At 42.0% G+C, this 18,386-nt stretch overlaps 3 protein-coding genes across 3 annotated transcripts in view; 2 read left to right on the top strand and 1 right to left on the bottom strand.

Moving 5' to 3' along the window:
* Positions 1-36: 36 nt before the first annotated feature.
* dnajb12a (DnaJ heat shock protein family (Hsp40) member B12a) lies at positions 37-4,620 on the top strand. The gene is made up of 9 exons (XM_058059281.2): positions 37-224; positions 368-545; positions 1,095-1,240; positions 1,320-1,490; positions 2,448-2,527; positions 2,639-2,748; positions 2,828-3,000; positions 3,065-3,207; positions 4,048-4,620. Exons 1-8 carry the CDS (start codon positions 92-94, stop codon positions 3,184-3,186), a joined length of 1,113 nt encoding a protein of 370 aa, XP_057915264.1. The 5' UTR covers positions 37-91; the 3' UTR covers positions 3,187-3,207; positions 4,048-4,620.
* On the bottom strand, positions 4,416-5,837 carry LOC131108316 (DNA damage-inducible transcript 4 protein-like). The gene is made up of 2 exons (XM_058059286.2): positions 5,423-5,837; positions 4,416-5,337 (listed from the first exon to the last, which is right to left on the bottom strand). Exons 1-2 carry the CDS (start codon positions 5,583-5,585, stop codon positions 4,838-4,840), a joined length of 663 nt encoding a protein of 220 aa, XP_057915269.2. The 5' UTR covers positions 5,586-5,837; the 3' UTR covers positions 4,416-4,837.
* A 5,500-nt stretch (positions 5,838-11,337) lies between these two features.
* The window catches only part of spock2 (SPARC (osteonectin), cwcv and kazal like domains proteoglycan 2), a 25,736-nt gene continuing 18,687 nt past the window's right edge, over positions 11,338-18,386 (top strand). Inside the window, exon 1 of the mRNA XM_058059278.2 lies at positions 11,338-11,696. Within this exon, the coding sequence (XP_057915261.2) occupies positions 11,490-11,696 (207 nt within the window). The 5' untranslated portion in view covers positions 11,338-11,489. The remainder of the gene's footprint in view (positions 11,697-18,386) is intronic.

Genomic DNA, 18,386 nt, shown 5'->3' with positions numbered 1-18,386 from the left:
ATTTTGACTTCATAGTTTTAAATTGAGCTTTGTGTGACGTCATCACCAAGCGTCCAGAGTACGCGCAAGTAAATACTTCCGCCGTGTAGCAATGGACTCAAACAAGGACGAAGCAGAGCGTTGCATTAAAATAGCTCTAAACGCAGTCAGCAACAACCAACTAGACAAGGCCAGGAAGTTTCTAGAGAAAGCCGAGCGTTTGTTTCCGACGGAGCAGGCCAAAAGTAAGTCGTTGTATTTGTATTTTCACGCCAAAACGGTGGACGAAAGCTACCAGTTGCAGCGCTAGTAGCCGTTAGCATAATTTGATTGGTGCTAATTAGCATAGAGAGATAGGGGTTGACATCCGTCTCCTTCTCTTTTACAGCCTTGCTGGAGAGGTTGTCGCAAAATGGAAAGCCTCCGGACGAGCATGGCGGAACTGTTAACGGAGAAGGACCCACCATGAGACACCGACACCACAGAGAAGAGGCAGAAACGTCCGCACAGGGCCACGCAGAATCAGCAAAACCTTACACCGCAGAACAGCTGGAGGCGGTCAGGAAGTCAGTGTGTTTGTTTTGCTCTCTGCATTTCATTATGCTGCCAGTTAAACAATGTTTGCATGATCACAGCGTTTGTTTGGATGTGCGCAATCTCATGAGTTCTTGTGCAAATCCACAGATATTAATCCTGACTTTTAGAGTATTACACCTGTTTGCACAAATTGGAAAAAGATACTTTAATGAGGTTATCTGGTATGTTTGTCATGGGACCAAAGACTGCACAGTAAAATAATAAAACAGCACTTAGTAGTACAGTAATCCCCCGTTTATCACAATAATTTTTAGACCCGACTGACAAGTTTTGGATTTCTTATTTATAAATGGAATATTTATATAATAGAAAACCTGTTTACAATCTAAATATAGTTTTTAACACTATTACAGCCCTCCATACATGAAGCAACACCCTTATAGTTACCTTTACACTCCTATTACCCAATATAATTAGCATTTTTTTACAGCTCATGTCCTGAGAATGTACTCAATAGACCAGGCAACAAGAACAGAGAGAATGGTTTCTTAAGAGTCCGTGTTCGATCTTCCCTGCAGGATTAAAGGCTGCAAAGATTACTACCAAATCCTCGGCGTAGAAAAGACAGCATCTGACGATGATCTCAAAAAAGCCTACAGGAAGTTGGCACTGAAGTTCCACCCTGATAAAAACCATGCGCCTGGCGCCACGGAGGCATTTAAAGGTAAAAAGAAGCAACGATCCAGCTCCGTGAGATGAAAGCACACACACTTGACTTCACATGTGATGTTTATTCGTTTCAGCCATCGGAAACGCGTACGCCGTGCTGAGCAATGCTGACAAGCGGCGGCAGTACGACCAATATGGGGAGGAGAGGTCGCACCCGAGCAGACACAGGCAGCACCGCGACTTTGAAGCAGATATTTCACCGGAGGACCTTTTCAACATGTTCTTTGGTGGAGGATTCCCATCAAGTCAGTACACAATCCCGTCTTGATCAATAAGCACACACTCATCATTTTCTCAAGGGACGATATTACACAGCAGGTGTGGTCAACGTGTGGCCAGTGGCTGTTATTTGATTGTTTATTATTATTATTTTATTAATAGCATTATTCTAAACATATAAATTAATATGAAAAAGCATCACTAGCATGAATGGAAAAATCAGCAGTAATTTTACAAAAATAAAGTGTAAATTTGTACATTAATGAGAAAAAGTAATTTTACCAGAATAATATCTTAGTATTATTTTAGTAGCATAAAGTTGAAATATTAAAGAAAACGTTTTTTAAGTCGTAGTATGAGAAAGCAATGATAAAGTTGTAAATTTAGGACATTTTTTTATTGTGGAAAAAGTTATAATTTTACAAGAATAAAGTCAGAATATTCTAGGAATAAAGTCAGAAATTACTATAAGAAAGTTAGCGCATAAAAAAAAAAAATGTTTATGACTTTCTAAATGTGGCTTTTTATCATTAGAGCCCTGTAGACGTGAAATACACTCCTAATATTGGTTACATCACACTATGCAGGCTACGAGATTGCTGCAGGGACATAAGAGGCGGCCGCCGATAGCATGGCAAGCTAGCGAGCTAACTATTTAGCCTCTCCAATTTACTTTAGGAAACGTTTCAAACAAAGTGAAGAAAAAGGAAAGCAAGAAGAAGCAAAAGAAGCAAAAAAAATGTACCACTTCCACATGAAATGAGAACCTCTTTTTCATCCGATCTCAGTCATTGTGAAAGGTAACGTAATCTAGCGACATATGTCATAACATTACTGATGCCTAGTGACCACAGTACTGCATGAAATATGTATAATGTTACATAGTGAGGGAGCAATATTCCAACTGCAATGTAGCGAGCAAGGACTGTACATGTTGGGATTCGTGTAAAGCGCTTGCATTTAATTCACTATTTCTTTTCCAGGTAATGTACATGTTTACAGAAATGGAAGAATGCACTTCGCACACCATAATAGGCAAGAAAGACGAGAGCAGCAGAGAGATGTAAGTCATAATTGCCATATCTCTGGAGCAAGCTGCATATATTGCAGTATATATTGCAGTATTTCCTGTAGTTGAACAGCAATGTAATGGCTGTTTTCCTTCTGTGAACAGGGAGGTCTCGCTCTGTTTGTCCAGCTGATGCCCATCCTTATTCTCATCCTGGTGTCTGCTCTCAGCCAGCTGATGGTCACACAGCCTCCCTACAGCCTTAGCTACCGCCCGTGAGTGCGCCGCCTTTCGCTTTTTTTTTTTTTTTTAATCCACCAAGTCGCCGTCCTCACGTGTCGTCTGCTCCGCCAGGTCGGCTGGGTACATTCACAAAAGGCATACGTCCCACCTGAAGGTGCCTTTCTATGTGAGCGAGCGCTTCAGTGAAGAATTCACCGGAACGAACCTGAAGAACCTGGAGAGGACGGTAGAGGAGGACTACATCTCCAACCTCAGGAACAACTGTTGGAAGGAGAAGCAGCAGAGTGAGTGTCGTGTTGATGCGTCTGAAAGTCGGCTTTGCACCTTACGCTTTTCTTTCATTATCAGAGGAAGGCCTCATGTACCGCGCTCGCTATTTCGGCGACTCCGAGCTGTACCAAAGGGCGCAGAAGATGGGAACTCCCAGTTGCAACCGGCTATCTGAGATTCAGGTCATACTGGATGGATAGAGGACAGACAGACGTAGATGGGTAAGGTTTTTTGAGTCCTCGATAGCATTTAGCACGCTGTTTAATAGCCAACAGGAGGAGTTGGACTACAGCATCTATTGCTCACTAGCATCATGTGACTTGGAGAACTTTGGCCAGTGAAATAAAAGCAACTTCCTTGAAGCTAATGTTAGTCTGCGCATTGGGCAACAACACTGCTGCCTGCCTCTGAGATGGATCACAAACACTTCCAGCGTGCATTTTGGGATTTCCAAACATTTTTCCCATAGGAAATAATGGGAATCCAAACAATCTGGTCCAGTTCTAAAGTGTTGATATCATAAAACCCTTTTATTTCCTGTAAAGTCAATGTTTGTTGTAGAATTTGTACATTCCTAACTGTTCTATAAGTTAAAAAAACTAGCTTCTCTTTTGATAGCATGACAATAAAAACCCGCCACATTTGGACATCCAGACTTTTCATACAAGTGACGGGACACGCTCATGCATATTTTTCCCTCGTCAGCCTTTTGTCAAGGTGCTCCACAATCCTTACATGAGACGCGAACATGCGTCTTTCTCATTTCTATGCGTTCTAAAGATATAAAAACAGCTAAAAAGAGACACCTAAGAATGCACGTAATGGGATGCACCTTCTGAAGAAACCTCCATACTAACCAAGTTATTGACATTCTCACGCTCAAGAGTTTTCAACTGTAGAGGTTCCACTTGTATGTGAAAAAGATCTCTAGATCTTGCGTGTGACTTCAAACAAACACAAGTTTGTTTGTATTTCTGAGCATGTTAGCCTCCCACGTAATGCGCCATATGCAAAAAAAAAAAAAAACAGCCTGTAGCTCATCTTCCGTCCTTCTCTTCCAGGTTCTTTGGTACTTGAATCATTTTTGGAGGACTCGGTCTGGAGCCCAGCCACCACTCGGAGTGTATTTGTGCCGCAAACCAAGAGAAGAAAAGACGCCTTCCGCACCGCCGTGGGCGGCACACCTCATCAGGGAAGCCACTCTCAGCTTCCCCGTCGTCCCGTCGATTGACCTCCCGTACACGCAGGCCACAAAAACGTTTTTCTTCCCTCTCTTCAGGACGGCCACGTGGTCCGTTTGGTGGTCTGGTGAATGAAGCTGCTAAGATTTAGCTTTTCTCTCTCCCTTTCTTTCGTTTGTTTTGAGAAACCTCTCGGCCTTCTCGTATGTCTTGAGCCACTCACGAAGAAAGTTTTTTTTTTTTTAAAAATAGTTCTCTCTAGTGTAAATATCAATTAGACTTTTTAACAGTGCAGAATATCATTTATTCTGAAAATGATGTTATGACGTGAATTTGCTGAGCAGCCCGTCGGATCAAGATCAATGAAAGTGATTGCACAAGTAAACCTTATTTATTAAATTAACAAGCTCAAAGAAGTTGTAGAATGCTTTTCTTTTCCAATAAATTTGGTCGAAATGATGGGGAATGTATTTCATGCAGGAGACCACACATGTTATGTATAGAAAATATAATTTATTTCCGGTAAAAAAAAAAAGCAATAACATTCCAGAGAGCAACTTTACATCTTTTGTTTTAAAAAAAAAAAGTCACCCACAGGTGATGAGCTGCCTTGCGTACCAGTTAAGGATGGTGCGCTTAGTGCCTTTTTCAAAGAAGTCCTCAGCGGTGATCAGCAGCACTCTTCAACCAGCAGCTCCCCTGAACAATACAACTTCCTCTTCATGGCCCTGAAACCGGAGCTCAGTCTCACAGACCGCCTGGCGGGCAACTGGCACGTCTTCTCCGATTTAAAGAGCCTCTGCACCTTCGGCCACAATCCCCCAGACTCCACCCTCAGCACCAGCGTGACGTGGAAAGTGGGCACCAAGCTCGCGTCCACTGCGATTTGATCCACGGGGCACAGCTCACCCGGGACTCCCTTGTCCACGCAGAGGTCTATGAGCGCTCCCCTCAGGCCGCAGGGCTCGCTGCCCGCTAAGTGGACCAGTTCTTGACCCATGTGGTGCAGCAAAGGGTCTGGGATGATGACCGTGCTGCAGCCCAGGACGTGGGACGCCTGGTGGAGGGATTGTGCAATGGTGGCTACGACGTCTGCAGCCAGGGTCTCCTCCAGGGGGTAACAGAGGAAGCTGCTCTCAGACTCTGACAGGGACATGTCTGCTACAGAACCTTTATTTAAAAAAAAAGTGTTACAAAAAGGCAACAATCACAAAGATGCACAAACAAAACAATAACAATGCATCAGACTACTCACCAGTTTCACTGTTGCACTGCTGTGTGGAAAGCTTCTGGTTGGAACCCTTCAGCTCGGCCAGCCTGTGCAGCAGCCTGCCCCAGGACAGCCGCTTGGAGCCCTCGTCCTCCGCCGGGGAAGGAGGGAAGCTCCCATCCAAAGAGTGACCGCAAGAGAACGACATTTTTGTTTGTCGAGTAATAAAGTGCAAAAAAAAAAAGTGGTACCCTCAAACTGTTAGGTCCTCTCTGCAACTATGAACCCCCCCTGAGCAGGACCCAGCTGGAAAACACAAGCAGCAACAATGGAACAAAGCGTTAAATAGGCAAGCCACAAAGCTCCGCCCATTGGATTTCTCCGCCAATCAGCAAAGACCTCACGTCCTCAGCGTCCGATCTGCCTGGTAACGTTTCAACTGGCTGGAGGGGGCAAAGACCCCCGAGAACAAAAGTTTACATTCTCGGAACGGGACCTTTTAACAACGCCATTTACAATAAAACACCTGATAAGAAGAAAGCAGCATATAATGCCCACAAATGAGGACTTTTAAGGAGAAAGTTGCGTTCTGAAAAAGTTATGAAGACGAAAAGAAGAAAAGTGGTGAGACTGTGGAGGAATGGCATGAAAATCAAACGCACCCTCACGTTTTGCACGTAGTCTGCGTATTCGCATTTTGCAACCGAATGGAAGAAGGAATGATGAATGATGAATGATGAGTGTTGACAGCCGGAAGAAAGTATTACTTTGTATCTAGATATAAGAACACATACCCTGCAATTGGGTTATACGCGTTTCTTCATGTGTATTTTCATATGTGAGACATCCAGTAAAAACTTTATATACTAACATCATTAAATACATCCTGACTAATTTATACTGAAGTTATACTGAAGTTGAAAGTATTCAATTGTACTACAGAGTATTAGGGCCACATTGGAAAACATCCCAGCGAACATGTTAGGACAAGTTCAGCTAAAAAAGCCAGCCCATATTTTCAAGTGGGTATCTTTTCATTGAGAAATACATTTTACGAGGGTCCCTAAAGACCATTTTACAACTTTTTTATTTACAACTTTATCGTACATTTTGTAAATGTAAATGTACGACTTTTTGTCAAATAATTGCCCATGTTTTTGTCTCGTACATTTACGACTTTTTTTCCTCATGTACAACGGTTTTGTCTTGTAAATTTAAAATATAATATAATATAAGTAAATGTTCATAGCTATATCAATTAAGTATATTTTAGCAACTTAATTATTAAAAGAAATAAACTTGCATTTAATTTAATTTAATCTAATGTAATTTAATTTAATTTAATTTAATTTAATTTAATTTAATTTAATTTAATTTAATTTAATTTAATTTAATGTAATTTAATTTAATTTAATTTAATTTAATTTAATTTAATTTAATTTAATTTAATTTAATTTAATTTAATTTAATTTTATTTTATTTTATTTTATTTTTGTTGAATGAATGAATAGTTTTATTTTATTTTACTTTATTTTATTTTATTTTAGTTTAGTTTAGTCAAGTCGCCGATTTGACATGTAATACTTTCAACTTCCGTTAGATGGCGACAAAGCACCACAAAGAAGCACCTGCTACCTTTTGTCCCTGAGCTCTTCTTTGTTGCGTCACCTGCAGGAACAAAACAATAGAACCACCATCATTGACCTGAATTCTAAGTCATGGAGAATATTTGAAGTATTCCCAAGGCTGCCTTTGTTCGAACAGTTTCTGTAAGTAATACTGCTTAAATATGCCAGCTTGGAAACACCTATTCAAATAAAACCATCTCTAAATGTTTGTACTGTCTTCTTTGTTGCACTGCAGCACCTCATATGCAAAACATGGTGTCTGAAAGCCCCCCCCACCCCCATTTGGTAGTAAATGTATTATATATGAAGCGGCTGGCCTGAAGCGGAGCAACTTAGTCAGTTTGAATGTAAAACACACATTTTGTCATGCTCTACTTCCTGGTTTCCATTCCACTTTCAACAGCAACATTGCAGCAATCATGTCAGAATAAAGTCAGGGTTACAGGAGTCCCAGTTTGAGGTTGCTGTGCCGTCGCCATAGCAACCGCATGCTGTTGGAAGCGGCATAGCTGGATGTCTTTGTTTGCTCCCTGCTGGATGTTCAAATGAATGAACATAAATCAAACCAATGCATTCATACATAAATAGTCTAATAAACACTGTGTAATACCATAAAACTAAGCTCAAGTACTACTACTCTACATCATGGCTGTGGTACTTGAGACAAGTGGTGGTCAGACCAGATACTGATACTGTTTTTGGTATTGTGGCCAGCATATTTGTGCAATAATTATGCCGTCTAATCAATATCTCGATATGTCTGGTACCAACATCACCGCACCAATCCACCTCTCAGTCACTCGTGGACCCCGAGGCACTCGAACACCTCCGCTTGGAAATGGCACTCCACCTTTTTCCAGAAGAGGATCATGGACTCTGATTTGGAGGTAGTGATTGTCATCCTGGCTGATGATCGAGATCATGTCTCGATTCAGCCAGCAGGAGCTTAACATTAAAAAAAAAATCACCAGATCCCCTCTGTGCTCTTTGAATTGTGAGCTAAAATTTGGGCTACTGGAAGGCACAGCCAAAGACGGCTAACTGGAGCACTTGTGTCACCTTTGTGCTTTGACATGTAAGTGGTCGGGGGCAAGGGGGCAAGGGGGCAAGGGGGCAAGGGGGCAAGCGTGGGTGCTCCATACAAACCCAATAAAACCACGTTAGAAAAATCTGCATTGCCTGCACAGATCCTTAGGTTCTGGATGCCACCCCCGCCCCCCCACCCGGGGCCTTCCTCTACAGTGTTTGATTCCATCAAAGAGAGGACACGAAGTGTTGTGTCACCTCCTCAGCGTCCAATCATTCATCAGTCACCACTCCCGCCGCGTGTCAGCGGCATCGTGTTCACATGCGTGTCCGTGCGGCTTTGTGTCACCGCCGCCGAGCCGCAACTGCGACACTTGTGATTTATTGCTGGAGGAAGCAGAAACGGACCTGCGGGCTTTCTCTCACCCTCCTTTCTGCTGACATGTGCACTTTTTATTTTTATCATGCTTTGAAGTCTGTCATGTGACCTAATTGACCAATTTCTTTATTATTTGCGCTCATTGTCATTCCCATTCCAGACGAGTCTTGTACATTCCACTCGGTTGTGTCCAGGAATGACAATTATTGTGTGTATTGATCGGTTGTCATCGCTCATTGGTGAACGATGGCACCCGAGCAGTCGATAGCGACTCCATGAAGTGAAACCGCAAGACTCCCAACAGAAAAACGGGATCGGGATTGTCATTATTTATAAGTCGTCTCTCCGGGACTTGTCCTGGAGTGAAGCCATTGCTCATTTTAGTGCCGTACTATGAATTATTTACCTCCTCTGTCAGGATTATTGCTTTTGGTGCTCGGATTCAAGCATTTGGCGCCATGGAAACCAGAACATGCAGGACAAAAGGCTGTTTGGATCGTTTCTTTATCGCAGATTATTGGCATTTCATGGATTAAAATGTGAACGAGCACAGGCGATGTCTTTTAGCATTAGCTTTAATTTATTTGAAATAAATTAGCATCCTATGACCTTGTGTAGTGTTAGGAATGGAATATTTGCCATTTTGTTTTAGACAAAGTACGCCATCAAACTTATCTACCACAGAAACATTACTTTAAAAAAGTAATTAGTTATAGTTACTGAGTAGCTATAGCAACTGAGTTACTAAATGAGTTACTCCACTACAAAAGTAACTAGTTACCAGTAAAAGTAACTCGCTGTGCTGCAGATTAGTTATGAAGTTGGTGATGTATTTTCAAGTAAAAATAATTAGTTAGATTACCTGTTAAATATTTTATTATTATTATTTTAAATGCCGTTATTCCCATTACTGTTGTTTCTCGATATTTGTATCTCTGAGGCGTTATTAGCCGTCCCAACCGGAGATCAGTTGGACTTGGCTAAACTTGAGTTAGCCGCTAATCACGCTACTCTTATGCTAGTGTTGATACGCCTGTTGCTAATTTGGTTCCTTTAGCTTTGTTAATTTGTCAATGACACCTAATGATGATACCTAACCATGTACTTAGCTTTAGCTAGCTTTCAACATGTAGCTAGCTTTCAAGCTAGCTTTAGGGAGCTACAGTGGTTCAGTTCATTGCTTCCAGACTAAGCTAGTTAGCTAACAAGCTGATAAGCTAGCAGGTTATTTCATCAAAACCGATCCCGCCAGGGTGGAGCCACCTCCACACACCTGAGAGCGATCCCAATCAGGTCTCCTGAAGCCATGCTGGGTGCTTCATCGTTGTCAGATGTTTCATGGATGCTCCTCGTTCAACCAGGACTTTGTGCTGTGGATTCTCGTGTGTCGCTCCGGTCGCTCTCTCCTAGCATCATGGTAAGTTATTGTTTCTCTATTAGCACCTTTAGCTGCCTTTCTTCCATGTTTTCTTACTGGTAAGGTCACGTGTACCTACCTGGCTTTTTCCCAGCAGCTCCTTTTGTGTGGCTTTGCCTGCCGTGTTTGGTTTCTACTTTGGTTTGGTGTTGTCTCTTCTTTCCTAGGCCTTTTTTCTCCATCTTGCTTTGTGCCTTCTCTACTGGCTGTACGCCAATCCTAACAAAGTCGGTTTTAAACCTTGTGTTTAACTGGAGGCTGAGGCCCAGCACTGAACTTTGGGGGGGGCAGGGTGCCGATCTGACAGGCATAACCAGACTTCAGGAAAGGAGTTGAACACAATCGGTGGGATTTTCTTTTTTCTTGCTTCCTCACGGCAACCCCCAAGAGGATGCCGCCCTGGCAGTTGCCCATACGGCCCCATAGCTATAGAACCCCCGCTGCACAATATCCAAGCTAAATTTGGGCAATGTTTGTTGGAAATGATGACCGAGGTTTTACTGTATCATGTGCTGAGCCGATGTTGTACTACAGTCCTGCTCAGGGGCGTCACTAGGTTCTAAGGACGGGGGGGCTTAGCCCCCAGGGATGCACAGGATATGAACGAATGTAGTGGACATTAAAAAAAAAATCCAAAAAACAAATAAGGAACAAGAACCGGGATATAACTTTCCCACTTTTGGACAGCTTTAGTACACAAGTACACACAATCTACACTGCAAAACCAGTCCAGTCCAGTGGACAGTGATCAGTGATATAATAATCATTATTATATTATGAATGAGCCTATCATTATTACTATTATTCTTCTGATTACTACTAGTAGTAGTAGTAGTAGTAGTAGTAGGTTAGTATTAGCCTGCTTATTGGCTTGCTTATTAGCCTGCTTTTGCCCTATTATATAAAATTTGTCAATTTTTTAAAAATCAATTAACAAATCAATTAAAAATATCAAATTATTAATTAATATTAAATTGTTTTATTAATAATAATTTTATTAATAATAATTTAATAATTTATAATTATAAAAATGAAATTAAAAAAATCAATTAAAAAATAAAATAATTAATCTTAAATTATTATTAATAATACTTTAATATTTATAATTTATAATTAATGATATTAATACATATCAAATTTATTTATATAAATTTAATATTTAAATTTGATGTAATATTTATAATTTATCATTACTTAAGAAAATAAAATAGGCCTAATGACGCCACTGGTCCTGCTCCTGTTCTATGGTTATCATCACACTCACTGACCTCTCATTGCTAGCATGACGACGGTGTGACTTTTTCAGTTGTAAACATTCTAGTTGGAGTCCACATGCATTCATGAGTAGTTTTCCTTTGTAAACAGACCCACATGCAAACATATTTGGTGACCATCCACGTGCAGCAGCCCCCCCCCCCCCCATAGAAGATTTACATAGGCTACACCCCTCCCGCTCCCCCCTCCCCGCAGAAGAAGAGCATCCTCGAAGCTAATCACTTTCTCATTCCAGCCTCAGCATCCACGGCACCCTCCTCCTCCTCCTCATCTTCCTCATCTTCCTCCCCGAAGCGGACAACAGAGAGCCGGCGCGTGCGTCCGTGCGTGTGTGCGTGTGAGCGCGACGACGTGTTCTTCCATCTTCGGCCGCCCCAGCTGCTCCACATGGCGGACATGGTGCGCCTCTCCGTGCCGCTGCTGCTGCTGCTGCTGCTGCTGCAGCTCGGCTCCGGCCTCAGCCTCAGCCTCCAGGCCGACGCGAGGAGCGTCAAGGAGGCGGAGAAGACGGGCAATTTCATGGAGGACGAGCAGTGGCTGTCCACCATTTCCCAATACAGCCGCAAGATCAAGCACTGGAACCGCTTCAGAGACGTAAGTGCGCCAGTAAAACACACCAATGCGCAATTTGGCAACTTGTTTACCGGGTAAAAACAACCATGCGTCTTTGCCTTGTCAATATTGAAGCTGTTGCTTTTCTGTTCCATTCAATGTGCTTCATTTGGTTGTTGGCGGTCATGGGTGTTCAAGATGCGGATGCTGGGGTTCCATCTGATGTTTTTGTCCCACCAGAGGCTGCAATATCTGCTGCCTCTCATCCTCCTAAATCTTCATTGGACCAATTAAGGAATTAAGGCAGCCTGTTGGTGCCTTCCCATCTCATGGGGGCTGGATACCTCAGCTTCCCGCCACCCACCCGTCCCGGGAGATTTCCTAAACAAGAGAATTAAGCAAGTGGAGCAGAGGGGTGGAGATGGATTGATGTGCATATTACACCCCCCACCCCCCCACCCCCCCAACCAACGCCTGCAGGGGTTCTGTCGATGCATCGGCGACCGATGTGTATGGATGTTGCCTCCAGCTCTGGAAACATGATTACAAATGACCCCCCCCCGCCCCCTCCCCAACCCCACAATAGGATTTGAACAAGCGCGAGTTGGATTAGGTTCCACATGAGTCCAGTTAATTGTGTTTTAATTGATCTGGGGCGGGTCCTGCAGCAAATGAGCGCTATCATTCTAGGAACGGGAAATGTGAGCGTCAGTCTCGATACAAGCCAACACTCGTCAGGCTGCAGAGAGAAACGGGGGCTGACGCTGGTGATCCCATATCACCGTGACCCCCCCCCCCCCCCCAAAGAAGTTGCAGGACGACATTACAGATTGCAGAATTATTTTAGTTTTCTGCACATAATGAAGTAGCATCTCGGTATTTGTGGTTGGGTTGGAATTCAAACCTTTCCGATAGGGAATCTTGTAAATCCAATGAATCTGTTACAAAATATGAACAAATACATTTTATGGGCAATAATTCTCGATTTACATGCTGAAAACGATGCAGAACTGCAGAATGGCTGATTGTTGATTGCGGTCTGGCTAAGTCGAATTCAGTAGTTTCTTACCTTTTTTCATCAAAATGCACTCAAATTCAGTTGTCCCCATGGCGGGTTATTTAGCAGTCACACTAATATAGTAAAAAGTAGTTTATGTACAAATACTGTCTGAAAACCGAGACAAAAACCAAATTAGAAACTGGAGTGTACAAAAATGGAGGTTTGACCATCAAAATCATACTAATCCAACTACTCGGAGTACACAAAAGGTCCCATATTGTATGGTTCCACAATTTTTAATTGGGCCCTGTCCACACGTAGGCGAGTATCTCAAGAATCTCAGATATCGCAGCTATCTGGCACAAAAAAAATGAAGATTTGGAGACGAATCTGGTTATGTACGGACGCAAATACCCAGAGTTTTTTGTTTGTAAACATCACTGCCTGCAACAAAGTATATGGTGACATCACACACGACCTGCGTTTACGTTAGAAACAACATGGATAACCTCGGAACTGTGTTGGTTGTCGCTTGTTTTTGCAAGTCCAAATACTGCTTAATTAGTTCCCGACCTGACCGTGGTTACGTGAATTTCTGCAAAGTGGGATTCCTCATTTATAAATTGTATATTTTGTAAGTTTTGTAAGAACTAACAGCCCTATAGTCACCTTTACACTCATATTACCAAATATAGTAGACATAATAGGACATACTATACACTCTAGACTGTACTGTACTTCCTGCAGTGGCTACGTTTCATCAATGGAACATTACTGACACCTAGTGTCCAGTACAGAATACTACATATCATCAGCAGCTAAAACTGCTGACTGAGATAGTTGTTAGGGCGCCAGGGTTTTTTTTTTTTTTTTGAAATTCACTCATCACTGTTGAGTCTGGAACCAATGAATTGTGATAAACGAGGGTTTACTTTTGGTTTTAGATTTTTTTTAATGAATTGGTAGCGAAAACAGAAGTAAAGCTGAGCTGTTAATAATCACAGCAATTGGCCGATGCCCGGCGGAATACATTGCCTGTGGCTACATATTAGCAGTTATGGTTGCATAGACATTTTATTTTGGCTGGTCATGGAAACGCAGCACGATCAAAGATCATCCCCTCGTGTGTGAAGATGATGATTGTAATTCATCGTCAAACACGCTTCCTCCTTGGGCGTCTCTCGCCACCGTCTTTGTGCGTGTGGCCTCGCATTTGCATGCACAGCCAACGATGATGTGTTTGAAACTGGTAGCGGTGAAGGTGATGGTGTCTCTCGTGATGACAAGAGAAGCCTCCCAGGGGGTGGGGGTTTTGGGGGGAGGTGGCTCATCAATAGCAAGCACTTGCTGCCGTAGCAACGGCAATCTGTGTGCACTACGGTGTTGAAATGGAGCGAGCATCTCCGGGAGTTTGACGACTCTATCCTCCTCTCCGAGCAGATGCGGCGCATCCTTTAGTGGGAATTCTCCTCTCCGGCGAGGAGAGAGGTGCGGCCGGCTTTATGTAATCAAATATAATATGCAATCAGCCCTTGCCGCACAGTCTGAACTGGAAAATGAGCGCTTGAGTCTCTGGGAATTACATGCACTCAGCGGCATCGTCATAGGTATTCCGATTACACAAATTGATGTTGACTCGCACGGCCCTCGGAGAGCCGCATGCTGAATATTAATCCAACACTGGAAAGCAATAATCAAAGCTGCACCGCATGAAAGAGGAGCTCTCCTGCTCCTTCCATAAACACGAGATGCGCACCATCTCTCCCTCACAACACACAAGCAGCAGTACTGTAAATATTTAATATGGATTCCCGTACTAACCCTAGAAGAGCAGAATGGGGATAAGAGGTCTCTGTCACTTCCAATACATCCCTGCTCCAATTCAATCTATTCCCAAGAAGACAAGAGGATTAGATTTAACAGTTACAGTCAACAAATAATAGAATCCAATCCCTTAATCTGACAGGTGCACTCAACATTTCATTCCACTAATGCACCCAATCCACACGGGGAAGGAAATTCAGGAGAACCAGGAAGGAAGTGTTATTTATTTATTTATTTATTTAACCAAACACACTCTAACAGAATGATGTCAAACAGGAACACAAACTGGCGAAACAACGAAAAACTCTTCTGGTTATGAGGCAGCCAATACGTGGCCAAGCGCTTCAAGAAATATGTACATTCATATCTGTATCCACTAACATATATACTGTATTTTCCAGACTATAAGTCACACTTTATTTCATAGGTTGGCTGTTCCTGCGACTTATACATGAAAAAACTGTTTATGTCACATAAACACTGGTAACCAGCTAACCATTGTGTTAGCATATCTTACACCTTTTCAGCCTGTTCTTTATTTTTTTTTTATTGTTAGAACTTGCCTTCCAAGAGGACGTAATGTCTGTTTTGGTCAAGTAGTTTGGAAAATAAATTATCCGCAAAAAATGCCACATATACTCCAGTGTGACTTATGTATGTTTTTTATGTACCTAATAATGCATTTTTGGCCTGGTGCGACTTATAGTCCAGAAAATACGGTATTTATTTACACGTGTATTTCTACTAGGATACACAGAATCAAATCCTCCAAATGCTTACCACCTGATTCAAATAGTATTGTGTGTCTAGGCATGTGAGTCTTGCCTTCATCGTCTCTGTTCCTCACAGGAAGAGAAGATCACACCTCCCTCAACGAACATTCTAGCATTTTCTGCTCAGGTTGTTGATTTCATTCAATCGTACCGCTTGTTGATTTTCCTTTTATCACAGATTCAGGGGAAAAAAATCCACTCCCAGACCAACATTTCTGTTTGTTTCCCTTATTTTCAAATGGTTCTGAGGGCTGGCTGAAACGGGGACACAATAGCGAAAGTAAAGAAAAATACTTATAACGACAATAAGCTGTTTTTCACTCCTATGTTAAGCAAATCCAATGAATCTGTTTCAGACACCCGCAAATATGATCAGATACATTGTCCTGGCGAGGCGAATTCAATTGTTTACCTTCTTTGTTTATTTTTTATTTGTTTTTTAAATTTTTTAATTTTTTAATTTTTTAATTTTTTTATATATTTTTTATTTTTTATTTAATATGTTTATTTCTATTATTATTATTATTGTTATTTAGCAATGGCACTCGATAAAAATGCGCGGCATCAGGTGGGGAGCGATATGGATATAGTACAAGGGGGCGGACTAGTTTGTCGGCGCCATGTTGCAGGAAAGCCAACATTGTGTACGAAAACCTGTGTGAAAATACGATGTTTAAATGTATTTCTATTACATAGCCAATTTAGGCTAGCAAAATCCTACCTCGTATGATTCATTGCCCTTCTAAAGAGAAGCAAATCCTACTAAAACTAGGTCATACCAACGGCGACTATTTCTTACTGTATGGAGAGAACATTGAATGCATACATTTGGATCTGTTTCCCTTGGGAAAATGATACTCTCCATGACATCACGGATCCATGAAATGGGAGCAAAGTTTCTGCGTTTGCTGATTTGGAACTCAAATGTGATATAAAGTGGATGATGAATAGCGGCTCAGCAATGCCAGTTTCTCAGTATGAAGCTGTTTTATTGGTGGCATCCATCATGCACGTCAGGGTGAGCTTGGCATAAAGGGCGCTGTGTTGATGATGATGATGATGATGATGATGCCGTTTTTGCTGTTTTTCTCCCCCCAATTCACTTCAATTCTCCTCCCTTGGCCTCACAGAGCAGGGAAAAAAACCTTATCTGAAATGAGCACACCTCTCCCATTCCTGTCCGGTCCGGTCTGTACCTGCTACTTAATAACTTCATTTTTCACCATTCCGGCTCCCCGGAACATCAGACGCCTCGTCCACATGGAGATATTAAATATGCAGCAAGGCACTCGGGGAAGCTTCCAGCAGGCTTTACTCTTGCAGGATGTGTCTTCCGCACACCAGCCGCCATCCTGTGGATCCACTCTCATGTTTTTAGGACAATGTTGACAGTTTTAGTTACGCAAAATGAAAATAGTGACTAAAAACAGTGGAACCTTGCTTAGTGTCATTAATCCATTCCACAAGGTCAGACTCTAACCAAAACATACTCTAACTGAACCAATCAATCTGTTCCAGAAAGTCAAAAATGTTAACGCAAAACAAGTCTAAAACTAAAAACAGTGGAACCTTGCTTTGTGTCATTAAGCTCTTCCACAAGGTCAGACTCTAACCAAAACGTACTCTAACTGAAAGAAATAATGTAAATCCAATCAATCTGTTCCAGAAAGTCAAAAATGTTAACGCAAAACAAGTCTAAAACTAAAAACAGTGGAACCTTGCTTTGTGTCATTAAGCTCTTCCACAAGGTCAGACTCTAACCAAAACGTACTCTAACTGAAAGAAATAATGTAAATCCAATCAATCTGTTCCAGAAAGTCAAAAATGTTAACGCAAAACAAGTCTAAAACTAAAAACAGTGGAACCTTGCTTTGTGTCAATCTCTTCCACAAGGTCAGACTCTAACCAAAACGTACTCTAACTGAAAGAAATAATGTAAATTCAATCAATCTGTTCAAGAAAGGCAAAAATGTTAACGCAAAACAAGTCTAAAACTAAAAACAGTGGAACTTTGCTTTGTGTCATTAATCCATTCCACAAGGTCAGACTCTAACCAAAACATACTCTAACTGAAAGAAATAATGTAAATCCAATCAATCTGTCCCAGAAAGCCAAAAATGTTAACGCAAAACAAGTCTAAAATTAAAAACAGTGGAACCTTGCTTAGTGCCATTAATCCCTTCCACAAGGTCAGACTCTAACCAAGGCGTACTCTAACTGAAAAAAATAATGTAAAGCCAAAAATGTTAAGGCAAATCAAGTTTTTGAAATGAAGTGGTGATGTTGGCTTTCGGAGCCGACGCCATCTTGGCTGTGATGTCACGACCACAACAGCATCCGGGAACCTGATTAGAAACACATGAAGCCGTGAACTCATCGCAAAGTCAGGAAAGTGAGACGCACAACAACAACGTTCACGCTTAGCACGCTAACATGATGCTAACAAGGACATTTTGTGATTTAAAAGATCACAGACTAATTCAGTGTATTAATAACGAGACAAGATGCGTGGCAATTTCCATGCTAACCTGAGAATGTACACAAAACAAAGCACAATTTGAATGTTAACCAAAAAACATGCTAAGCGGGGCATATGCTAACCAAGGTTAAACGTACGGACGAAAAACACTTTTAAATTTAAGGGAGGAGGGGAGATTGCATGCATGCTTTGCACTTTCTAACCATCATACAAGTGTAAAAATAAGCTAACCGCTAATTGATAATTGAGATGAATGTGTTTTCCCGGGACAGGCAAACTATTTTAGGTGAAACTCCAAATCGTCCGCCTTTGACTTGGTCGTACTCCATCGCAGTCCAAAGTCATTTCAGAAGTAGCTTACCTGCGATGCGTTCAAGCGTCTTGGCACTTGATGCGTATACGAATGAAGATAAGAGCTCATGAAAAAGCCATTAGTCTATCTCGTCATCATGCCACTCGTTCCTAATCGCAGCCCAGATCAGCCGTGAGACTGCAGACAGTCCAGCGGTGCGCCCATGAAGCAGACGCGCCGTCTCGGGAGAAAGAGTTATTTTTCGGGGGTTTTTGAAGGGGACTGCTGGTGCTTTGTGAGGCGCTTTTGGCCGCTCACCAAAGGCCTACGTGTGCTGTAATTGAGTAGAAGGTGGGGAATAAAT

The sequence above is a fragment of the Doryrhamphus excisus genome, linkage group LG20 (genome assembly GCF_037039965.1).
Source record: "Doryrhamphus excisus strain RoL-2023G ecotype Guam linkage group LG20, RoL_Dexc_Guam_v1.1, whole genome shotgun sequence".
Lineage (NCBI taxonomy): Eukaryota > Metazoa > Chordata > Actinopteri > Syngnathiformes > Syngnathidae > Doryrhamphus > Doryrhamphus excisus.
Note: the sequence above shows the minus strand (reverse complement) of the source record. Positions and strands in the feature narration are given on the sequence as shown.

Coding starts and splice junctions, on each gene's coding strand:
- dnajb12a (XM_058059281.2), top strand. CDS start 92: ATGGACTCAAACAAGGACGAAGCAGAGCGTTGCATTAAAATAGCTCTA. Junction 2,528..2,638: donor GACGAGAGCAGCAGAGAGAT/GTAAGTCATAAT, acceptor TTCTGTGAACAG/GGAGGTCTCGCTCTGTTTGT. Junction 3,001..3,064: donor TTGGAAGGAGAAGCAGCAGA/GTGAGTGTCGTG, acceptor TTTCATTATCAG/AGGAAGGCCTCATGTACCGC.
- LOC131108316 (XM_058059286.2), bottom strand. CDS start 5,585: ATGTCGTTCTCTTGCGGTCACTCTTTGGATGGGAGCTTCCCTCCTTCC. Junction 5,338..5,422: donor GCAGTGCAACAGTGAAACTG/GTGAGTAGTCTG, acceptor TTTTAAATAAAG/GTTCTGTAGCAGACATGTCC.